Source organism: Micrasema longulum, unplaced genomic scaffold (assembly GCF_059751315.1).
Source record: "Micrasema longulum isolate JH-2025_06_02 unplaced genomic scaffold, ASM5975131v1 h1tg001674l, whole genome shotgun sequence".
In the NCBI taxonomy this organism is placed as follows: domain Eukaryota; kingdom Metazoa; phylum Arthropoda; class Insecta; order Trichoptera; family Brachycentridae; genus Micrasema; species Micrasema longulum.
The window spans coordinates 5,435-27,669 of NW_028278853.1; the positions used below are offsets into that span (position 1 = coordinate 5,435).

Below are 22,235 nucleotides of genomic sequence, written 5' to 3' on the forward strand. Positions count from 1 at the left end.
AGTTTCCGAATATATTATAACCGAAATTAAAAATAATATTTTTTATTATTTAATTATTATTATTATTTTATAAATACGTATTTTTGTAACGATGAAATACACAATAAATAATAATCAATACACAAATAAAATTTTAACATAAAAAAAAAAATATTTTTCAGGTAGAAAGTTTTGTGTATTTATTCACTTTGTCTTGACAAAAATAATATCGATCAACAAATAGTGTTTATTCTAAATAGTTTTTAAAAAAATGATTTTTTATGTTTTTATTGTATTTATTTATACATTTTATCATATGTAATTTTTCATCAACGTTGCTTAGCTAACAAGGGTACATACCCCGTTCCAAACTAGGCAATTACATTTGAATACATCGTAATAAATTACATATTTTGAGACCAATTAAATATAAACTTACAAATATATATAAAAATATTGATAGGTACATACACATATACATACATACATATACACACATATACACATTTAAACTAATATGTACTAAACTCATTTTTTTTATTGAGTTGAGTGCATATCAGATCATTGAGTTTAACTTGAGAAAGAATATTCAATATGATTTTTTAAAAATTAAAATATTCTTAAAATAAAAATATATAATAATATTGTAATGTAGATAAATAGACCAAAATATCGTTTTTAATGATAGATGAGAGATGATTTATATATGAGCAATTTTTTTTTTTTTTTAAACTGTTATTTCCAAAAATTAGAAACTGGATTTTAAGTGGTATTTTTGTCTGCTTACATACATGCTTGTTTGAAATCTTTAATATTTTATTTTTATTAGTTTAGGCAGTTTATTAGTTTTACAGAATGTAATTAGTATCACTAAATTGCTTGGAAATTTTCCAAGCAACTTCACTAGGCACAAAAAACTTGATCTGAAGCTACTAATATATAGTATGAATAACAATATTTATTAATTAAAATTAAGTAATTATTGTAATCAAATTAAGTACATCTTTTTTTTTTTTAAATAATTAAAATGAATAGGTAGCTTGGTAAAAAATAAAATAAAGAAAAACATCACCCTCTTTTTTACATTCAGTGATGCATACGGCACTGCATTGGTAAACCAAATGTTGCGAAGTTAAATCATCAGTTGCATAAAGGTAAAGTGACCAGTCTTACAAAAAGTGTCCAGGGTTTTGGGTCTATTTCACATTTGTATTCTGCATCCACCTGGACACAGAAAAAAGGGGAAAATATACAAGGACCTAGAATATAGGCAGCTTAAAATCTAAGTAAAAAAAACTGACTAAAAGAGAATTACAGATTGGAAAAATAAACAAAAATTAAATGAATCATAATACGAATAAATAGAGCGAAAAAAACATTTTTGAAGATATCATTAAATTCTCGGAACCTCTAGGAATAAAATATACACATGCCTTTTTTGTTGATTTTTAATTGCGTTATTTAGTCACAATTCTGAGGTACATTTTTTTATTGATTGATTTTTCCTCTAACCTGTCTTTTATCTACCTGTTGTACGGTAAAATAAATGCATACATTCAGTATAGACGTGTTTTAACACCCCCGGAGGCTGTGACGGGTACCGACTATATAAAGGGAGCTTCCCTTGAAGCCTTTACAGTTTCCTAGCGCATTCAGAACGAGGAACAGGGGCGAGTGGACGAGCCTGAAAACCAACTGAAAAATAGATCCTGAAACCCGAAATATTAAACGCCATTTTATTTTTTGAATTAACAAGTAGAAATTCTAAAGATATGAAAATGCTTTTTGTATATATTGTGCTTTTTGTCGGTTTGGCGAGTGCAACAGTTCAAAGCTCCGGTAAGTATTTTTTTAATTAAAATTATCATTTCATAGAAATATTATCACAATATTGCGACAATCTTCTCATCTGAATCACAGAAACAAATAGGTTTTGAATTTACCAGTACAAAATTGTAAACAGCCAATTCTACTCAAGGATAAGTTTGCAAAATATTAACTTTAATGTACCTTCTCGCCCTCAACGACATTACCACAGATAAATTGTAAACATACTGAAAGTCAAGTAAAATTTTATGTGTCCCAAATTTTTTTTTTATGAAAACTGTTTATGAACAGTGAAAAAATCAAGTTAACTGAACTTTAAAAATATTTTTGAAAATATCAAGACTTATTGTGCGATATGGCATAAAATGTTTTCCGGAGTAGCAACCAATTACATATTTATTTGTAAATTGAAGTCTGCATTAATTTAACCTATTACGTAATACAGACGTCTAGTGTATTATGTAAAACATCAAAAAGCATGTTTGAATCAAATAGTGGTATACATAAAAAAGTTAATTTTGTCGTCTAATTCTTGCGTCTTTTAAAATAAAAACAGTATTTTGTTTCAAGGATTGCCGCATTTCTTAAAAAAGCATCCAGAAATTGAATCGATAGAGCAAAAATATTCCGAACCGGAAATTTTCAGAAGGCGGGTTGAATTGTGAAACGATATAATCGAAAAAAAATCACTTTTGTTAAATATTTAATCATGATTCGCAAGATTGCAAGAATAAGACATCTTACAGTAGCTTTTAAAAAATGATCAACTTATGATTTTTTCGACTTCCAGAAATGTAGTATATTTTTTAATTCTTGTAAGGTCTTTTACACTAAAATGAATCTAGTTTAATAAAATCAAATTTATCAAATCAAATAACTTACGAAGAGTTTCTCTTCAGACACAAAAACTAGAGAAAAAAAACAAACTTTAAAAAAAGAGACAATTTAAAAGAGACAATTTTTTCTTAATATATTTTTTTTTGCACCACAACAGGCCAGAAGGCCCAATTACAGTAGTGAATTACATTACAGAACAACCAGGCTTGAGAAAAATCACAATTTAATTTTTGTGTTCTCACCGGGAATCGAACCCGGAACCTTCCATGCGCGAGTCAAGCGTCTTGACCACTACACCACAGAGGCCGCTTTTAAAGGTGTTACGAATAGTTACTGCAATTCCTAAGAAAAACAATACAGAAATAGATTTAGTAAAAAACTACTTTCTGTCAATGCTTAAATACATTTCATCAATGGACCGAACCTTTTACGTGGATATTTTCAATGAACATCAATATTATTTTTTGTAAATGTTCATATTTTTATTTATTATTTATGTAACATACCATAGGTTCTATTAATTTTCATAAAAAATAAAAATGTTATTTTCGAATAATTGCAACCGGTTTCCCCTTTTAAATAAATTTAATTACATTCATAAAAAGAATTGCCAACAAAAATGTACATTTATGAGTTATGATTTGAATCAAGTCAGCTTTAAGTGACTTGGGATAAATAAATTGTAAAATATCGAGAATGCGTTTAAACTCAGTCAAAAGGGAACATTTCTATCCGAGTTACCTTATAAAATAAAAAATATTTAAATCACGTGAATTGTACGAAAAATCACACAAGTTTGACATAAATATAATACCAAACAATTACAACACTACCACATAAAAAAATCAAAGACAAACGTACGATAATCAACCATTCTATACAATGGACTTAAACACAACTTTACCTCATGAAAAATTACACTGTAGACAGATTTAAAATCAACCTTAGAAAGCACATGATGACTTCACTTACTAGACGAGACATAACGTGACTAGACCTTACAATATTTCTTAAATAACCCGAAAGGGGTTTAAAAATAATAAATAAGAAAAAAAAACAGAAAAAAAAATATGACACTTCAAATTTTAAAACGCGTTTTACTAAATAAATATGCAATGGTGACATGGATAAAATCAATTCTACTATGACGATATGTTCAAATTTACTAGGTGTAAATCAAATATAGCATATAATAATCCGTTATATATATAATGTGTACCTTATACAATGAAATTTCTAATTCGATATTTTAAGTGAAAACATTTATTAAATCAGGAGGTCAAAACTTCATTTCAGTATTTTTATTATTTTGTATTTCAAACATGAAGCATTATTTTTTGCTAAAAAAATATTGGGGTGTACTATTATGTCCATTTTTTCATTTCAATATATGATTCTCATTATACTGTACTTATTGTACGTACTTCTCTGTGAATGACAAATAAATGAAAACACCAACCAAAGCAGTAATTAATCCTTGTCATAAATTGCTAGCGTATCCCATTCTTTAATTTATAAATTAAATATATCTAGAAAACATTGTAGATAACTGTATCTGCATTTTTTTAAAAAATAATTAAATTTATTAATTATCTTATAATCATGTGCTTTGGAATACTAATATTATATCAACTGCGTTTACGACAAAAACTGAGAACCACAATTTAGGCAAAAGTTGTTTTATTAGTTTTAATGTGTTTTAAACCAATAAAGTGGGTCTTTTTTATTTATTTATTTATTTATTATACACGGCACGCAGTGCCGTTTACCTTACAGAGATGCATATTAAATAGAATATAAACCTTTCAATATAATGTGAAAAACAGAAAAAATCAAATTAAAAAGTATTATGTTACATAATTACTTTAACACAGCAGTTTTGTATAAAGAACATACTTCGATAAAAAAAATAACGAATAAAAACAACATGAAAATTTTAAATTTTAAAAACAAAATGTTTTTTATTTTAGAGGTACAAAGTTTAAGTATATTAAATACAATACAATTATTTTATATCTCAAGAAATATAAAAAAATAGTAATGATAATAACAATTAAAGTATACGCGTGGATATGGTGCACAATAGTACCCATACAAAAGTAAACATAAAAAGCACTATAATCTAACAAATGTAAAAATTTCACATTTTGGGAAAAATATTGCTCCAAAGTTTGCGGTAAAAATACTTTTGCTAGAATATGTATAGGACATAATATGTTATTTTAAACTCGTTAAAAACAATTAAATAGCTATCTCGTACGCATTTAAATAAAGTCACCCTAAATACATAAGTATTAAAGTAAAATTTGTTTAAATGATTTGAATATAATTATTTGATCCAGTAAGTTATTTGGGTAAACTGAAATTTTAGTTTTAAAAATAAATAACATATATAATTTTCTTTTAAAGGCTGTATGCACATTTAAAATAATTTTGCAACTAGTTGTGCGGACAGAATATTATATTTATTAAGAGATATTTACAAACAAAAATTTGGACTCAGGCAGGAATAGTAAATTATGACGACTTTGTAGCGTGCACTTATAATACCCACTACTAGGTTCTTTTTTATTTTTTCCGTACAAGTTCCACGATAAAATAATGTATAAGCATTTTTAAAAGTATTTTTCTAATGATAAGAACCATTTGTAATCAATGGACATGAGACATATGTACCTAAAAGAAGCACTTACACACTTCTGGTCGAACAATAAGAAGTGGTCTCAGCAAAATGTCCGTACGAGGTTTTCCCAGAGCATGAATTATGTCATACCCAAAATCCGTACTACTTTTGCTCAGTGATTTCTCTCATTTATCGTACCGAGAGTGTTCAGTATTTTAGATGAGCGTATTAAGCTCTCAAGGACAAAAACTATTTTCGAGAAAGGAGTTAAGGACTGGATTGTCTTTAGTGGGAGGGATTTGAGTAGGAAACTTCTTGATGATTTTCCGAATGTTTAAGTTTTCTGTTTACCTTATTGATGTGCCATATATATGTTTAAAAAATATTTATATATATATATTTGTGGCGATTACTCATATGTCTGTGTCAACTAATTGCTCGTCCCATCTCAACACAGGACTTTTAGTCCCATGAAGTTGGGACTTATGTCTCAAATAATGTAAAATAAACTTATGTATTGAAGTAAAGAAATTTGTAAAATAAATGGCTTTTGAGGAATAAATGGAACGTAATGATTTGGGGGCGATCTTTTTATGTTCTTGTTTTATAACGTTTTGACAGCGCCCTATGTTGGCCGGTCTGCATTGTGTGCGATGTTCAGGCACATAAATCCCCTCCCAGCTGTTCTCAATATAATTAGGCTGCATGTGACTATAGTCAGTTACAGTCACAAAGGTTTATTGTATGCATACAAAAATGTTTAATAAAGTAAAATTATAACTATCTAAACTTCGTTATCGTTTAAGTTATGGTTTTTCCATACAAAAAAATACATCTAATTTTTAATTTCCTTCACCTGTTCACCCTAAAATCTTAACGGTTCTGTTACGAAAAATTATTTTTTTTAATCTGGGACTTTTTTTTATGGTGTAATAAACTTAATAATGAGAACACTTTTGATGGTAGAACATCCAAAGCCGGTATTACGATGGGAAGTAGCAGTGTTCTTTAATTGTCTACTTCTACTACTACCATCACGCCAATTCCCGTAGGGATAGGCAGAGAGAATGGACCGCCACACACGTCTATCCTGGCATACATTCCTAGCTTCTTCCACATTCATACATCTTGTCATACATACCCATCGGTTCTGTCTGCTTTTGGCATGACCAGACTTAAGATTGTGGTTTATCTGATCATGCCACGTCTTCCTAGGTCATCCTCGTCTCACGTTGCCATTCATTTTCGCCATATATACTTGTTTTACCATTCTTTCGTCGTCTATTCGTTCTACGTGACCAAACCATCTCAGAGACCCTTTTGTAATCTTATCAATTATATTTGACTCAGATTTACACTCTCGCCTGATTTCATCATTCGTAACCCTGTCGTACATTGATTTCCCACACATTCGTCTAAGAGATCGCATTTCAACCGCTTTCTTTCGGCTTTCATTCTTCCTCTGCCAGTTCCATGTTTTACTTCCATACATAAGTGTTGGGACTAAAACTCCGTTGTGCACTGCCAGTTTAGCTTTGATTGACATATTTTTATTTGAAATTACTGTGCTTAGGGCTCCGTTCATTTTGTTGCCGGCATTCACTCTTCTTTCAACATCTTTTCTACTCTTCCATCTCTTGAAAACATGCTTTCCAGATACGCAAATTCTTCTACTTGCTCGAGACATTCGTTGTTTACATTTATTATGCAGATAGGATAGGTAACCTCACTATCCCTTTCAAATACCATCACTTTTGACTTAATTTTGTTCATCGCCAATTCGCTCTCCAGGTATACATCATATATTCTAGAGACTATTTGCTGCAAATCATCATTGCTGCTTGCTAACAGAACTGCATCATCAGCATACAACAAGCAGCTTACTGAAAAATTATCAATTTTTGCTCCAATACCCATACATTCTATCTCTTTCATACAGTTGTCCATGTATAGATAAAACAACTATGGTGACATTACACATCCCGGTTGCCTTTTAAGATCGCAAACCAAGATGACGCTGTTCATTGATGCACACAGATGATTGTCTATTAAGTAAAATTATATTTCCTTATTATTATATTATTATTATTTATATAAAATTATTTTGTTAAAACAAAAGATTGGAAATTTGATTTTCCTTTATAGATAATTAAAGATAACTCTGTTAACTACCTTTTGTAATCTTTAAAATGTAATAGATTTTTTTTTGCAAAAGTTTGTACATTTGTTTGAAGTTTTGAAGTATCTTCATCAGAAACCTGCAATAGTTAAACATATTTCGAAAAAAAAACATACACATATATACATTTTCGTACAGAAAATTCCGATTCACTTTATACACAACAAAATATAACTCTGTTAACATCCTATTTCAATCGCCATCTTTGGCCCGTAGTGCAATGGGAAGTGGACAGTTATTTTCATTTTTATATTTAAAGTAAAATTATAAATGTGTTCTGTATGAAAAATAGAATATGCTGGTTTAAGTGACCACTTTACACACTATTTTACATTTATTATTCTGTCTATTCACATTCACATTTCCTCAACTCTTTCATCTGTTGACTTTAGCGAAGTAAAAATATGTTTTAATTTTTTAAATTTGTTTTTTAGTATATATTATATTTTATTATTTATGTTTGAGTAACATGTATTTTTGACACATACATATACTCTATATTTATATAATAACGATGTTTAATTTCTTGCATTTGATTAGCCAGGCATTTATAATTAAGTAGTTTTAGTTTTTTTTTTGTTTTGTTATTGTTATATTAGTATCGAACTACTTATGATCTAAAAGATAAAAAAGTTCCATCTTAGAACAAGCTGAGCCATGTTAGATGGAGACTATTATAAACAGAGAATACTCCGTTTTCATTTTCCATTCATTAGTTTCATAAAGATTCCCTGTGATTAAATATGTATACTAATTTTTATGCAATAAATTTATAAAATAAATAAATAAAAGAGCTGAAAATTTTATTGATGTAGGTAGATTAAAAAAACAGACAATGACAGGTCACAAGTCCTGTAAATGCCTAGACTTCCATATCACCTTTTGAAAATGTTTTCTCTCCCTTTTGCTAAAAATTTAGGTAAAATGATTTTTAATTTTTTTCGTCAGTTGATATTTGTAAAGCAAAATAGCAAAAGCGTATTAATGTATGGAAATAAAAAAGAAATATAAAAAATTTCACAACTTCTGGTAAAATGTAGATCAGTATTGATGAAATCATGAAAAGAAGGTTGTTACTAGTGTTTGTATGCAAAAAAAAAACATATTCAATTGGTGTCAATGCATATTGCTGTATATATTTTGTTTTCAATTAACTTATAAACTCGTCTCCCTAGACTGTGATACTTATAAATAATTTAGAGGTTTTCAAACTTCCTTTCTTACGTAAGATAAAGGCTTCGCTTACATTAAAACTTAAAATAAAGGGAAAAATTCAACGTCTTCGAGCAACAAAAGGGTGGCGAAATGAGCCAGATTTAATATATTGCGAATTTTTCATTTTTCTCCCGAAAGGGGTTACATCTGTCAATCTTTAAATCCACGGATTATAATGTGGGGGTGAAATATCATTACCATTAATGAAAATAATATGCCTCTTCAACTCTGGGTGGCAGCTTCTTCATAAAGTAAATTACCTTGTCATATTGTCAACTGCTATTACAATGCTGGATGCCTCGTATTAAAAAAGAGCTTTTTGCAAGACATTTTATATTAGACACTGCGGTTTTTGGAAAACTTCAAGGACTTTCAAATAATAACCTGTTTGAATATTCTTGACGACTGAAAATGTCCTGATAATGGCTCTTTCATAATTAAGTGAAGAATACACACTGGAATATACACTGGGGATTCCTTCAACAAAGCACCGTGTAAAAAATGTACGCCTACTAAAAAAAGGTTTAAAACTATAAAGCATTTATTTTTTAAAACATGTTTTTGTAATTGTAACACTTCATGCCTTGATGTACAAAATCCCCTGACTCTGTCAAACAAAGTCATCAAAAGGGTCGAGAGTTTTAAATACCTGAGAGTATATAGGTATGTTACAGAAAATGGCAGCTTTCAAAAACAAATGGGAGTGCGGCTAGGAATAGCAGGCGCCACATTAAACAGTATGAAGGCTGTCTGGAGATCGGATATTTACTTAGTGAAAATGCCGCCTACATAATGCCTGCATAACAATTATTCTCCTCTAAGGATGCGAATCGTGGCACCTCACTGGGGCCCAAAACAGCAAAATACTGAGTTTTGAAAATAGGTGTCTAGAATTTCGGATGTGCGGTGGTTTGACTTTGTGCGGAACGAAGTAATAAGAGAACAGACGCAGCAAAATCCGGTGATAACTGTCATCAAGCGGAAGCGATACAGTTGGCTAGGCCGTGTACTGCGTATGCCTCCTGAGAGCCTTAACCACGCTTGCCTACTTTAAAAGACATTAGGTTCTCGACGTCCTGGGCGTCCACTGCTGACTGCTCGTCGGCAGTTCATGTCAGAACTAAAGGACCCGAACCTGAATTGGGAGGATGCGCAGGAGCTGGCAGCCGACAGAGATGCCTGGAGGATCTTCGTGGACCCCATATGCTCCAACTAGGGAGCGGACATAGAATGAATAAATTATTTTTTAAGTTATTATCACAAATAACTTAAGTGATGCTTTACAATTACGAGTAAGTAAATATAAATATAAAATAATATATTCAAAACATAATGACACAACATACATCAGAATTCTACTAAGCCTGGCTGTTTTCTGCAAAATGCACGTCTTATGTTGTGTGGTTAAACAGACTTTAGGCATAAACTGCTCAAACACGTGATTAAATTATAAAAAAAACAAATGTATACATTATTTATCATTAGTCAAAGTAAAAAACATTCCAACTGTAATGTATTTTATCAATGATATTAAAAAAGTTGTAGTAAAATCTCGTTGTTTATTATTCGCGGATGACTTGAAGCTATTTTTGAGGGTTAAAAATTTGGATGATTTTCGTACTCTCCAGGCGGATATATTAAACGTATCTGAATGGGGAATATTTCAAAATGCTCAATTATGTCTTTAACTAGGGCCCACAAAACGCTTTTCTTCCGCTATAGAATGAATGGCCAGAATCTTATGCGGATTTCGAAGGTTAAAGATCTAGGCATCACTTTTGTGAGTTCCCTGACATTTCATGATCAGATCGAAACAGATTGTAGAAGTTTGTTGAAGATGTTGGTGCGAAGTAGACTCGAGAGTGGCTCGATGATTTAGGGACCGTGTGAGTTGAAGGTTCAGATGAAATTTCTTCGGTTTCTCTACATGAGGGAGTGCGGATATAATCCATTTCTCCAGGGTATGCTTGGTTACAGCAGTTTAGAGATTAGAAGGAATGTGTATTTAACAACGCACTTCTTTCGATTGTTGCGCGGTATTATTGACAACCCTGAAATTATGCGGAGCATTAGCTTTTATGTTCCGGATAATTACCTTAGACAGCGTCAGCATAAACTATGGATTACATTCACAAGATTTGTATTGTATCCTGCATCTGCATATATTATGTAATAATTTTAATTTAATTAAGTTGTCTCTTATGTGACCAATTTTGTAATAAAAATTATGTAAGTTAAAATTCACATTCCAATATACACTACCAACCTGCCAATGGTTATGCTTGTTGGAAGAGCTATCTCTATGTTGAACAATACTACTTTGGACATTGAAATTTTCCACGTCTCTGAGGGAGTTTTTCGTTACAAGATTCTCTTACTTTTTTAACATATAATTCTCTGGATATTATGTGAACTAATGTGTTTTTTATATATACCTAATTTTACTTAATTATTTTAATTATTTCTATTAGTATGCATTAAGATATTTTATTTTGTAATGTACATATGCACGAATAAATCAAATTGAAAATTGAAAAAGAAAATGTAGATTAGATTATTGTAACTTTTTACAAAAGTGCTATTATCTCTGTTTAACTTTTCTATGGCTGGCTGGTTTCGGCATATGTTCAGTTGGACATCCTAGCCTATTGTGTTGCAAAAAAAAGTGAATTAAATATATAAATTTCGTGAACTTTGTGAGTTGGTATTTATTTTTTGCTTGATAATTGAAATAAACAGATGGATTGTTGACTTTTTCAATCAATTCTTTATCATATTAAGAAGAAAATTTTGTGTTTGTCTAGAATATATCTAAACCAAACAAAAATATTGTCATTCAATTTTAAAGCCCACGTTTGTTTTATAGAGAGTGCGAGGCCACGAATAATATGTGTATTGTCAATTTACCTGTAAAATATCTCACCTCCCCAGTGAATCGGAAAACTTAAAACAGCTATTTGTCGGGAAAAGTTAAAGAATTCTTACGGGATGACAAAAACCACCCCCAAACTAAACTATAATGGATACACAAGTTTTTCAATCGGCGGCTTAAAAGTTGTTTGAAATAAATCTGAATATTACGCCAACAAAGTATTATTTTTTGTGTATTTGACAATTGAAAAGGCGACCCGAAATGTTTGATTTATTTGCATACATGTTTTACAAGTACGAAATTTATCGACTTGTTTGAAACAAATTTACATTCGTTTTTTATTTAACAGAGAAATGATCTACCACAGAAGCGAAGATACAATTTATTCATTTAAGTGTCTTAAATAAATGACAAAAATTTTCATTCAGAAAAAAAAACATTTTCAAAAAATACATATACCTACATTGATAAAGATTTTAGCTTGTTTACTTCAAAAATCTACATTAAAAACATTCTCTCCATTCAACCAAAAACCGTTTTAAATTGCTAGATTTGAGTACATACTCGTAAATGAAGAATGAAAGAAAACTTACGGATTTAAAAAAAAAATGTTATGTTTATTGTAATAATGTAGTTATGTAAGAAATATTTAATAAGTATTTGTTATAATTGTAAATATATTACTTAATATACAATGTAATATTAACTAACTTAAGTAAATAAATAAAAATAAAAATATATTAAATGAACACAATCAAAAGGTTGATATCAATTATTGTATTTAGTCAAAATTAAATATGTACGTATACATGATTATTTTTGAGTTTCGGTTTACATAAATTGTGAGGACAGAGAATATTGAAAAACACATATTCGCTTCTAACTTTTTCCCATTCAACATATTGAAGATGTTTTTATTTATAAACCTTAAGGACGTAAATTGAAAAAAAAATTCAAAAATAAGGGCGGTTAATTTGTATATATGCATAAAAAAGATAAGGGCCATCCTTTCAGTTTGACTCAACATTTTTTGCTGTCAAAATTTCAAGCTACTTTTTCGATTTTCAATTTCATAAAACGCGATTGTAATGGAATTGAAGTATATCGTTATAATTACCACTTTTACCCAGGAAAATTTCCAGATGAAAGTATTGAAGAAATATCGACTTTTAAACATAGGTAAAATGGTAAATGTTAAAAAGCGTGATTGCTTGAACCTTCGAATAACAGGTTTTGTCATTTTTCATAAAGGTTCTTTATCAATCAATAAACCATCTTGTACATAATAAATTCATATTTCATTTTTAAAAACATAGTTGTACATCACATTTCGGGACAAAAATAATCATTTTATATTACTATCTCTGGTATTACTGGCGTCATATCCCCGAGTAGTATTGAGTTGGAATAGGTACCACTTGATATGTCGTCAGTACTCATCATCATCAGCCCTCTCGTGTTCAATGGTGAACATAGACTCTCATTTAAGATCTCCATATCTCCCTATCCTGAGTGAACTGCATCCAAGCACTTCCTGCAACCCGTCTTATGTCATCAGACCACCTGTATGGGGCTTGTCGACACTTTTGTTTGTGCTGGGTCCCCTTTTAAGATTGTTTAGTCTATTTGGAGTCCGTGATTCTGTCTATATGAACAGCCCAATTGTTGGTACCCGGTAACCACTGAATATTTTGTGATACTAGACAACCACCGAATATGTTATTAGTATATATTTTATTTTTATTTTAGCAGTTCAATCGAGCTACAAGGCGAGACGCGGAGGGACAGTAGGTTTGTTTCCATTTCCAAGGGTGGGGAGATCACAACTCGGAAAATCATGGCAAATCTCACCTGAGGAATTCGCAGGTATGTTTTTATTATTCTTCTTCTTCTTATCAGCCCGTTTCTCTCCACTCTGGATATAGGCCTCTTCCTAAATTTTCCATGTTTTTTCTGTCCTGGGCACTCTTTTTCCATCCATGGCCCACGAGTTCGACGACGTCGTCAGTCCATCTCCTCTGCAGTCTCTCTACTTTCCTTTTACTTTCGTAGGATCTCCAGTTTAGTATTTTGGGGATCCACCTATCGACTTCTGCCTCGCCACATGACCCGCTCACTGCCATATTTGTCTTCTTTTTGCAGGCGATATGGTAATAATAAGTGAAGAGGTAAATGAACTGGAATCTATGGTAAAATTATTATACAAAGACTCTAGAAAAATCGGTCTGGAAATAAATATATTGACGAAACTAAGATCTTGAGTCCAATACCTATCAACATACGTACTGGAAGTAAAACTATTGGTGCTGTTGACGAGTACATTTACCTTGGGCACAAAATCAAATTGGGAAAATTGAATCAAACTGCGTAACTGCCTAGACGAATCGCGTTAAGTTGAGCTGCGTTTGGAAAGCTGAAACACGTTTTAAGAAATAAAGAAATCCCAAATAATCTGAAGGCCAAACTCTACAACTCTTGTGTTCTGCCGGTGGCAACATACGGTCTTGAAACCATGTCACTCACTGCAAGAAGTGTTCACAAAATTAAGTGCACTCAGCGGTCTATGAAAAGACAAATGTTGGGCGTCTTCTTAAGAGACCGAATAAGGAATGAGGAGTAAGACGTCTTACAAAGGTGACCGATATCACAGAAAGTGTGGGGAAGACATGTTTTTATTATTTAACAATAATTCCCGTAGTCAAATTGACATACGCGCAATACCATCAGGATTGATTAAATTCACACGACATTTGTTTATTATTTTACATATGGCAGGATTTTCAACAATTTTAAGGAGATAAATCACAAAAAAAACACACTAAATTTTAGAGGCCCAGATCCAAATTGCAATATCTCGATAATGTTATTAAATTTGCTAATAGGTTTAAGTAACTGTTGTTTTCAGTTATTCGTTATCCTTTATTGGTGTTTGCCTGATACGAAATACATTATAACACAGTGGCTTTATTATTGTCACTGTCGAATCGAATCAATAGATTGCTATCAGCAGTGATTGTATCGACATTACAATCGATAATTATTTTAATCGAATATGTAAATCGAACAATACTTGATTCTGGTACAGTTTATAATGTGATTACTTAAACCAGCGAATGAAAAGTAATCTAATCTGTGTCTAGAATTCCCAACAACTCCTGCTTTTGATCCAATAATAAAATTTCTCCTATAAAGTCTTCATAATTCCTGTTTCCGCACGCGGTGGTGCATAGAGCATAATACAGCGTTGTTAAACAAAATGCAGCGTAACTCGATCATTTGTCACATAAAGGTAAGGTGATCAGTCTTACGCTTCAGGCTTCAGGTGCTAGAATAGGAAAGTGAAATACTTCAGTCTAAAATCACCTTTGAAAACAAAATTCAATAAATCATAAAAAGCCCTCCTTGATTTGAATGTAAGCATCTAGGCCGCGATTATAATGGGAAGTTAAGAACGTCATACCTTTACCATGACGGTATAGTTGAAGATAAGTTCTCCCCAGTGATTGCGAAGATACACTACGGACCCTCTACCTTCAAGTGCTGGGTAGGTACATCGATATGTACCAAGGAGACGGGGACGCCGCGGTGCACAATTATTCGCACTGAAGTGACATACGTTCATTATGACACCATAGTTTAAGATAAACTCTCCCGAGCGATCACTAAGATACACTACCGACCCTTTATCTTAAAGTTTTGAAGTAGGTACATACCAAATTTTGCTTTAATTACGATCTGTTTAAATATGAATTCGTTCTGAGATGGGTACTTTTTTCTTAAAAGCTTATTTAAAATACAAAAAAGAAATAAGTAAATTTTGCCAAATTAATTCAAGTTTTGAAACAGAACGGCTCGATGCAGAGATAATGTGGCTAGATCCTGACATATTACATATAACATCATCTGGTCGTTGGACGAAAAGTAAAACTTTCTATCTCGGGAATTGTCAAATACCATTTAAAATTAATGTTCAAGAAAGGACTTTTTGCTTTAATTGTCATTTATTTTAATCGTTTTAAAGTGGATGCTTTTTTCTACAAAAGCTAATATGAAAGAGAAATACTCCAATTTCAATTTAGCGCTGAACGCAGAGTACAGTTTCCGAGCTTACCTATTGGTTGAATTCGATTATATGACATGTGAATGTTACACAGTGTGTAAAGTAGCTACTTAAAAAAGCCAATGGCAGACCATTAGCCTTTTAAAACCTAGACTTCCATATTCCCTTCTCAAAAAGGTTTTCCATCTCTGTTGCAACACAGTCAGATCATTTGCTTCTTTATTTCTAATTTAAAATTATATCGCACTTTAAAAAAATATTTTATATCTGTCCACACCGCCCGATACTTGTCCATAATTATTATGATCAACTTTGAAAATAAGCATGGATGAAAAAAAAAAATTGCAAAATGTTTTTTGCAAAGATGTTTTAATATAATTGACACTTATTTCGCCTTACGCACCCATTACTTTCTACTGTGATTGGTACAATAATAAAAACGCAACCAAAATAAATCACAGACAATGGGAAAAGATGTTAAGGGAAGAAACCATTCGTGTTTCTGTCGCAATCAATTTGATTTAATATTATGGTACTAGAAATCCCTTCTAAAACAAATTTTTCAATCGTCTCTTTTCCCTTTTCCAATGGTGTAAAGGGCACTAAATTTATATGAGTTAAATTGCTAACGACATTAAACAAAATTTTCGCCTGTAGTTTGACTGACTAAAACAAAATAAAAAAATGATTCAACGGAATCTAAATATTTTTTTAATTCAATTGAATTTTTCAATTAAAATTTCCATTTTATTTAATCATATAAATGTGGGTACGTTACAAAATAGAGTATCCTAATTTTATTTATACGTATAAAAATAAAAAGTCAAAAAAATATGGTATATAAAAATTACACGTAGGTATACACATCTTGAGATTAATATGTTAAAAAAGTAAGAGAATTTTGTAACGAAAAACTCCCTAAGAGGCGTGAAAACTGTATAGGTCGAAACTAACATTGTTCAACATAGAGATAGCTTTTCCAACAGGCATAACCATTGGTAGGTTGGTTTTGTATATTGGAATGTGATGCTGTCTAAGGTAATTACATTCATCCGGAACATAAAAACTAATGTTCCACATAATTTTAAGGTTCTTATTTCTTACAGACATTTTTTTACCACGCAACAATCGAAAGAAATGCGTAGTTAAACATACATTCTTTCTGTTCTCCAAATTGTTATAATTATACCCCGGAGAGACTAAGGCGGTCAAACCAATAAAACCGGGTAGCTATGGAAATGATAAAAACTAAAATAAAAATATGAATTTGATACAACTAACTAAATCTAATGCGTTTTTTTACAGAACTTCATAGCGATTCTAAGCGACAGGGGCTCATCCCATTTCCCCGCGTTGGGCGCTCCATGGGACAAGACATGGGAGCACAATGGGGCGCTAATGGTGACGTAGGCACCGGCATGTGGTTCGGTCCCCGGCTCGGCAGACTGTCTAAGAGAAATGGGCTTGACTACGTTCCTTGGACCATGATTGCGTTACGAGGTAGGTAATTTGTTTTTTTCTTGTTCATAACTACATTTATACGGGTGTTCATTAAACCCTGTCACATCCGAAACCACGATGATCAGTATGAGCAAAAAGACATATTGGCAAATTAAATATGTTTTTTAGAACAAATAAAATTTAAAAAAATAAACTATCAAAAAAAGCAAATGGTTGCTTACTTCTGCAGGGAAGAAACGAGGAGGGAGAGGGGAGAATCTGATACTGCGCAGCGCTACCCTCACCTCTCCCCTGCAGAAATAAGCAACCATTTGTTTTTTAAATGTTTTATTTTCAAAAAATCTCTTTATTTTAAATATATTTTTAAATATGCTAATATGTTTTCTTGTCCATATTGATCATTGTGGTTTCGGATGTGACAGGGTTTAAAGAATACCCTGTATATAATTAGTAACTTTTAAGATACAAGGGAAAGATTTTTTTAAGAAGGGTCCATAAAATACGGTCGAATAAAAAAAATAAAAAATTGTACTCATTAGTAGCAAAAAAAATATTTTCAAATTTATTATTTTAAATTCCGTCGAAAACGGTTCATTGCATAGAGCGCGCTTCTATTATCATCATGATTCGGTTAAATTTTGAACTTCGTCTGTGACCGTTTAAATTTAAATAAAACATCGTCACAAATTTTGACGTCACAATTATCAAACATGTCGCATTTTTGTCAAGATATATACTGTAACAATTTTTTTCTAAAATTATGTATAAAATATTTCTCCACAAAAAACATGTATCAATTATGTAATTATATTAATCAATAAAAAAATTTAAAAAATATCCTTTAGATTAGATTTAGAAAGGTAGAAACGAACGTTTGTACGAACCATTTGTAATTTTAAAGTTTATTTTGTAATCAATTTTTATCAAGAAAAAAAAGATGTATGTCATTTTTCCTAAGCACAGAAATAATAGAAAAATACTTATAAATATTTGCAAATAATTAATTCAGAAAAATACACGAAAGACACGTGTTTTTGTATATATATATATTAAAAAAAACATTTTACATTCATCTGAATATGAAATTTGTTAATTCACCTAAATTTAAAAAAAAATGATTAATAATCTTTTTTATTAGAAATGTCTTCTCAACACAACTTCACTCCTCGTCTTGGAAGGGAATCAGATGAACTCCAAGCTGATGATGAAGACATGGAACAGGAACCAATCGATCAGGATCCTTCGAGAACCGTCTAAATAAATTACATGAATCATAAAAATGGACGCGATTACGACACAGGGCATGTCTGATATATTACATAATTTGCTTAAAAAATAATCCAGACATAAACTAAGTTATCAACGGCTCAAAAAAATTATAACGCTCATTTTAACAATAAATTAAGAACCCTACTTACACATGAAATAATGATTTGATAGCTAAACAATTGAACCCACGTTCATAAAACTAAAAAAATACAATCTAGTTAAAGCAAACAAAATATAAAAATTCTAAAAAATATTTATTTTCATTTAAATAAATTTAATAAAATATCCTTACATCATTTTGAAGTTTGGCGAATTCGTTTCAGAGTAAAATAAACGATTTAATTATTGAAATGCTTATTACATAAACTCCACGTCTAAACAATTAAGTTACATAATTTAATATTAAATTTGATACATTATCAAAGGAAATTAAGCAAAAAATGTAATAAAATCTATAAAAGCTTTTCATTTAATAATGAACTGAATATTTTATCTATCGAAATTTCAAAGCAATGTATTTTTGATCGATTCAAAAAAAAATTCAAATGTCAAACTTTATGGGACATTTTATTGTGTTAGATTGGAACAAGAAAAAGGACACAATACACTTTGTAACCAAATTAAATACATTATTAATAAGTACTTATGTAAAGAGGAAAACATTAAATGAATGAATTGAATAATGAATATAAAATATAATAAAGTTGTCCTTGCAAATTTGATGCATTCCGTTTGGTTAAAAATTACCACGAAATCGTTTTAATAAACTCTCAAATCGTTTCTGCAGTAAAGGAAAAAGATTAAGGAAAAATGACATTTAAATGATTTTCGGCAAACTGAATTCGTTTGAAAATAATTAATAATATCTACCTATTAAAAAAACGTAATCTTTGTATATTTTGATTCAAACTGGTATAAAAAAAATTAAAAACAAACTTCAAAATCATCATCTCAATTAGTTTGTTAAATGTGTAATTCATTCAATCAAATAAAAAAGTTGTAAATATAAAAATAGTAAACTAAAAAATATTTTTATTTATTCAAATTTCTAGTTTTCTTTGGCTGGGTTAAAACCTTTGCGATTAAAATATTATGAAAGTACTATTTTTTTCGCAAACAGAACTCTAGAATTTGATATAAATATTACTAATCTTAGTTATGTAATTTGTTAAAACATTATTTCTTATTTATTAAATATTGGATAAAATAAACATTTATCACTACGAAAATGTATTTTTATTTTAACTTATAAATTTATGTACCCAAAATATATGCACCTAAGCGGGCTTATTGCTAACGGCAATATCTTCCAGCCAACCAAAAAACAGTCTGCTCAAAAGAAAGAACTTTAATTTAACTTTCATTTTTAAAATATGAATACACAAATTTATTTTCAAATTACAGTTTTTTTTTAATGGGCAGAAAGAGCTTTCAGATAATTTCGTATGTTTTAATTTGTTGCAATAGAGAGGGTAAAACATTTTAGAGAAGAGAATATGGAAGTCTAGTGATTTGTTCTCCCTAGGGAGAAAATCCAGCCAGTCTGCAAACATCTGGACACACTCAAAACATGAACGTTTTAACTAATGATTCAAAATACTTATGTTTTACTAACTTTTTATGTAATACTTGTGAGGGATGTGGGATCAGATGAGTTTGGAAGGAGATAGGAAGATGATCCACTAAAGAAAAGGAATAAATAAATAAAAAATGAAGGCGTCTCTCAAAAGTGGCCAAAGACGGTGCTTTTTTATAATATGAAGTTGTGGGGTTCATAGTCCATTGATTAATGACACACACGGGCAATAAATTCATCTGAAATAAAGATTAACGACGAATAAAACAAGTCATCATTTTACATTGAATACAATACAACATATTCTGCAAGACTTAAAGTATTGCACAAGAAACGTCCGTCTAGATAAGAGCGGTGCATTGACACCATGGAGACATGAATAACAAAGGAACGTGGCATATATTGAGATCACAGGGAGTGGTAGCGCCTAGTTAGCCTGAAAAGTCAGTCCAACAAGTCAGCTCAACGAAGTCACTCAGTTTCAGCATGTACTAGTCACTTCAACTACTCATCGCCGCTACACTCGCACTACACAACAAAGTGTATTTTCTTCAACATGCACGCTTCAATCATCAACCTCATTTCTTCTGTCTCCCTCGAACCGGGGCTGGATCACATCAACAGCCTAAATCCTTTAAAGTAATGGTTCATTCCGAATTCTGGCACCTTGAACAGAAAAATAATAACCACTTGGATTGGATAAAGAATACGGTTCTGTGTGTAAATAAAACCATAATTCTTGACTTGGCGTGTTTTAGACTCAACGGTAACTCTAAAAAGATAAATCGAGTGAAGTGCTAGTTTGCGTACCACACCTGTGGTCCTGGGTTCGATTCCTGGCAAGACCGACGTAACATATACATGAAATAGGTGTTTTTTTCTCCGCAGTATTTCAGACAAACTTTAATGAAATATTTCTAACCCTTTGCATCACACGCTATTTCTGGCTACGCATCTACACACGTGGGGGAGCATGGTCCCTCAAGAAGAAAAATCTTATATCATAACTATTGTTTATCACTAGACCAGTTTTTTTTTTACGAAATAAATTAAATACTTTTTATGGTGAGTATTCATTTATAACTTTTAACGAAAAAATATACATTTCTAGCGTCAAACAAAACAAGTTACAAAAAACAATTTTGGCATTTCGCACATATTTTTACGTCTAAAGAATGATTACGACACATTATTCATAGATTTGGAGCACACTTTTGGAGTGTTGCTGTCTTTGAGTTGTGGGCACAAATGACAGAGCGATTTCTTAGGTCTCTTTTTTTGGCTCGGTCCTTGTGCAGGTTGATCTTCAGGTAGCTCAACATAAAGTAGGGTAGGGACATTACATATTAAACACATAGACCCATCTGCTGAAATGGATGAAATCAAAGAGGCTGTAATGCAGGCAACGACCTTGCAGCATGGGAATATGCTTGAGGTAAAAATTTTGAGGGCCAAAGGAGACGGAAATCAGGTATTTAGAGTAGGGCTTGCCCTGTGACAAATAAAAGAGCGAACAGATCTTCTCAAATGCTTCAAATGCTGGGCATACGGTCATAGAGCCTTTCAGTGTAAAGGAGATGATAGAGGGCAAAACTGTAGGAGATGCAATAAAGAAGGACACATGGGAAAAAAGTGCAAGGAAGGGGCTTTTTGCCCATTATGCAACCTGACCAAAATAAAAAATAGCTATGTCAGTAAAAACGGTGGAGCTATGCTGGTATACTTGGGTAAACACCAAGGAGTTGAGAACTGTCAGACATTTTAAAGCGCAGTGTGCGTGGAAAATAGTGATATGGTAATACACTGTATATACGTTAGCCAAAACAAGTGCACGCAACTAGAATTTCAGCAAAACTTACTTGAAATTTAAACAGATCTGAAGCCCCTCGCAAAAAAGAAAAAGACTTAGATAAAGATAATGGGAGATTTCAACGCGAAACATACTAGCTGGGGAGGAGGCATCACGAACAGGAAAGGAAAAGTTCTCCTCGAGTGGATAAACTCTCAAAACCTAATCCTGCTAAATGAAGAAAATAGGCTGACATGCGTGAGGCCAAATGGACACTCTTAAATCTGATACTAAGTGAAGGGGTCAACACTGTTCTGGCATCGAGACAACATTATTACGTAGGCAAGAAGGTCCATAACTTTTTGCCAGAATCGTGGAAAGACGGGAGTGTTGTCAAGTTGCGGAAGGTGTTGATCTCGCTCTTTCATGACATTGGTCGTAGGGAGTCAGAAAGGTTGATGCACGTCGCGGATTGGAAAATCTTACTGGATGTCGGAAATAAAGAATTATTTAAACAAATGGCAATCATGAAGTTTCGCGTTATAAAT

General features: G+C 31.4%; 1 protein-coding gene across 2 annotated transcripts; it reads left to right on the forward strand.

Moving 5' to 3' along the window:
• Positions 1-1,614: 1,614 nt before the first annotated feature.
• Positions 1,615-18,563, forward strand: Capa (cardio acceleratory peptide capability). 2 transcript variants are annotated; one of them, XM_088237232.1, is made up of 4 exons: positions 1,615-1,818; positions 13,282-13,398; positions 16,898-17,092; positions 18,192-18,563. In XM_088237232.1, exons 1-4 carry the CDS (start codon positions 1,752-1,754, stop codon positions 18,308-18,310), a joined length of 498 nt encoding a protein of 165 aa, XP_088093358.1. In that variant the 5' UTR covers positions 1,615-1,751; the 3' UTR covers positions 18,311-18,563. The 2 variants fall into 2 exon arrangements, with proteins under 2 accessions (XP_088093358.1, XP_088093357.1); XM_088237231.1 differs by having other exon boundaries at positions 1,634-1,818; positions 13,285-13,398.
• The last annotated feature ends 3,672 nt before the right edge of the window (positions 18,564-22,235 follow it).

Excerpts from the sequence above, each read along its gene's own strand:
- Capa (XM_088237232.1), top strand. The coding sequence starts at position 1,752 with ATGAAAATGCTTTTTGTATATATTGTGCTTTTTGTCGGTTTGGCGAGT. Across the intron at positions 1,819-13,281 it reads TGCAACAGTTCAAAGCTCCG|CAGTTCAATCGAGCTACAAG; the intron begins GTAAGTATTTTT and ends TTTTTATTTTAG. Across the intron at positions 13,399-16,897 it reads CTCACCTGAGGAATTCGCAG|AACTTCATAGCGATTCTAAG; the intron begins GTATGTTTTTAT and ends GTTTTTTTACAG.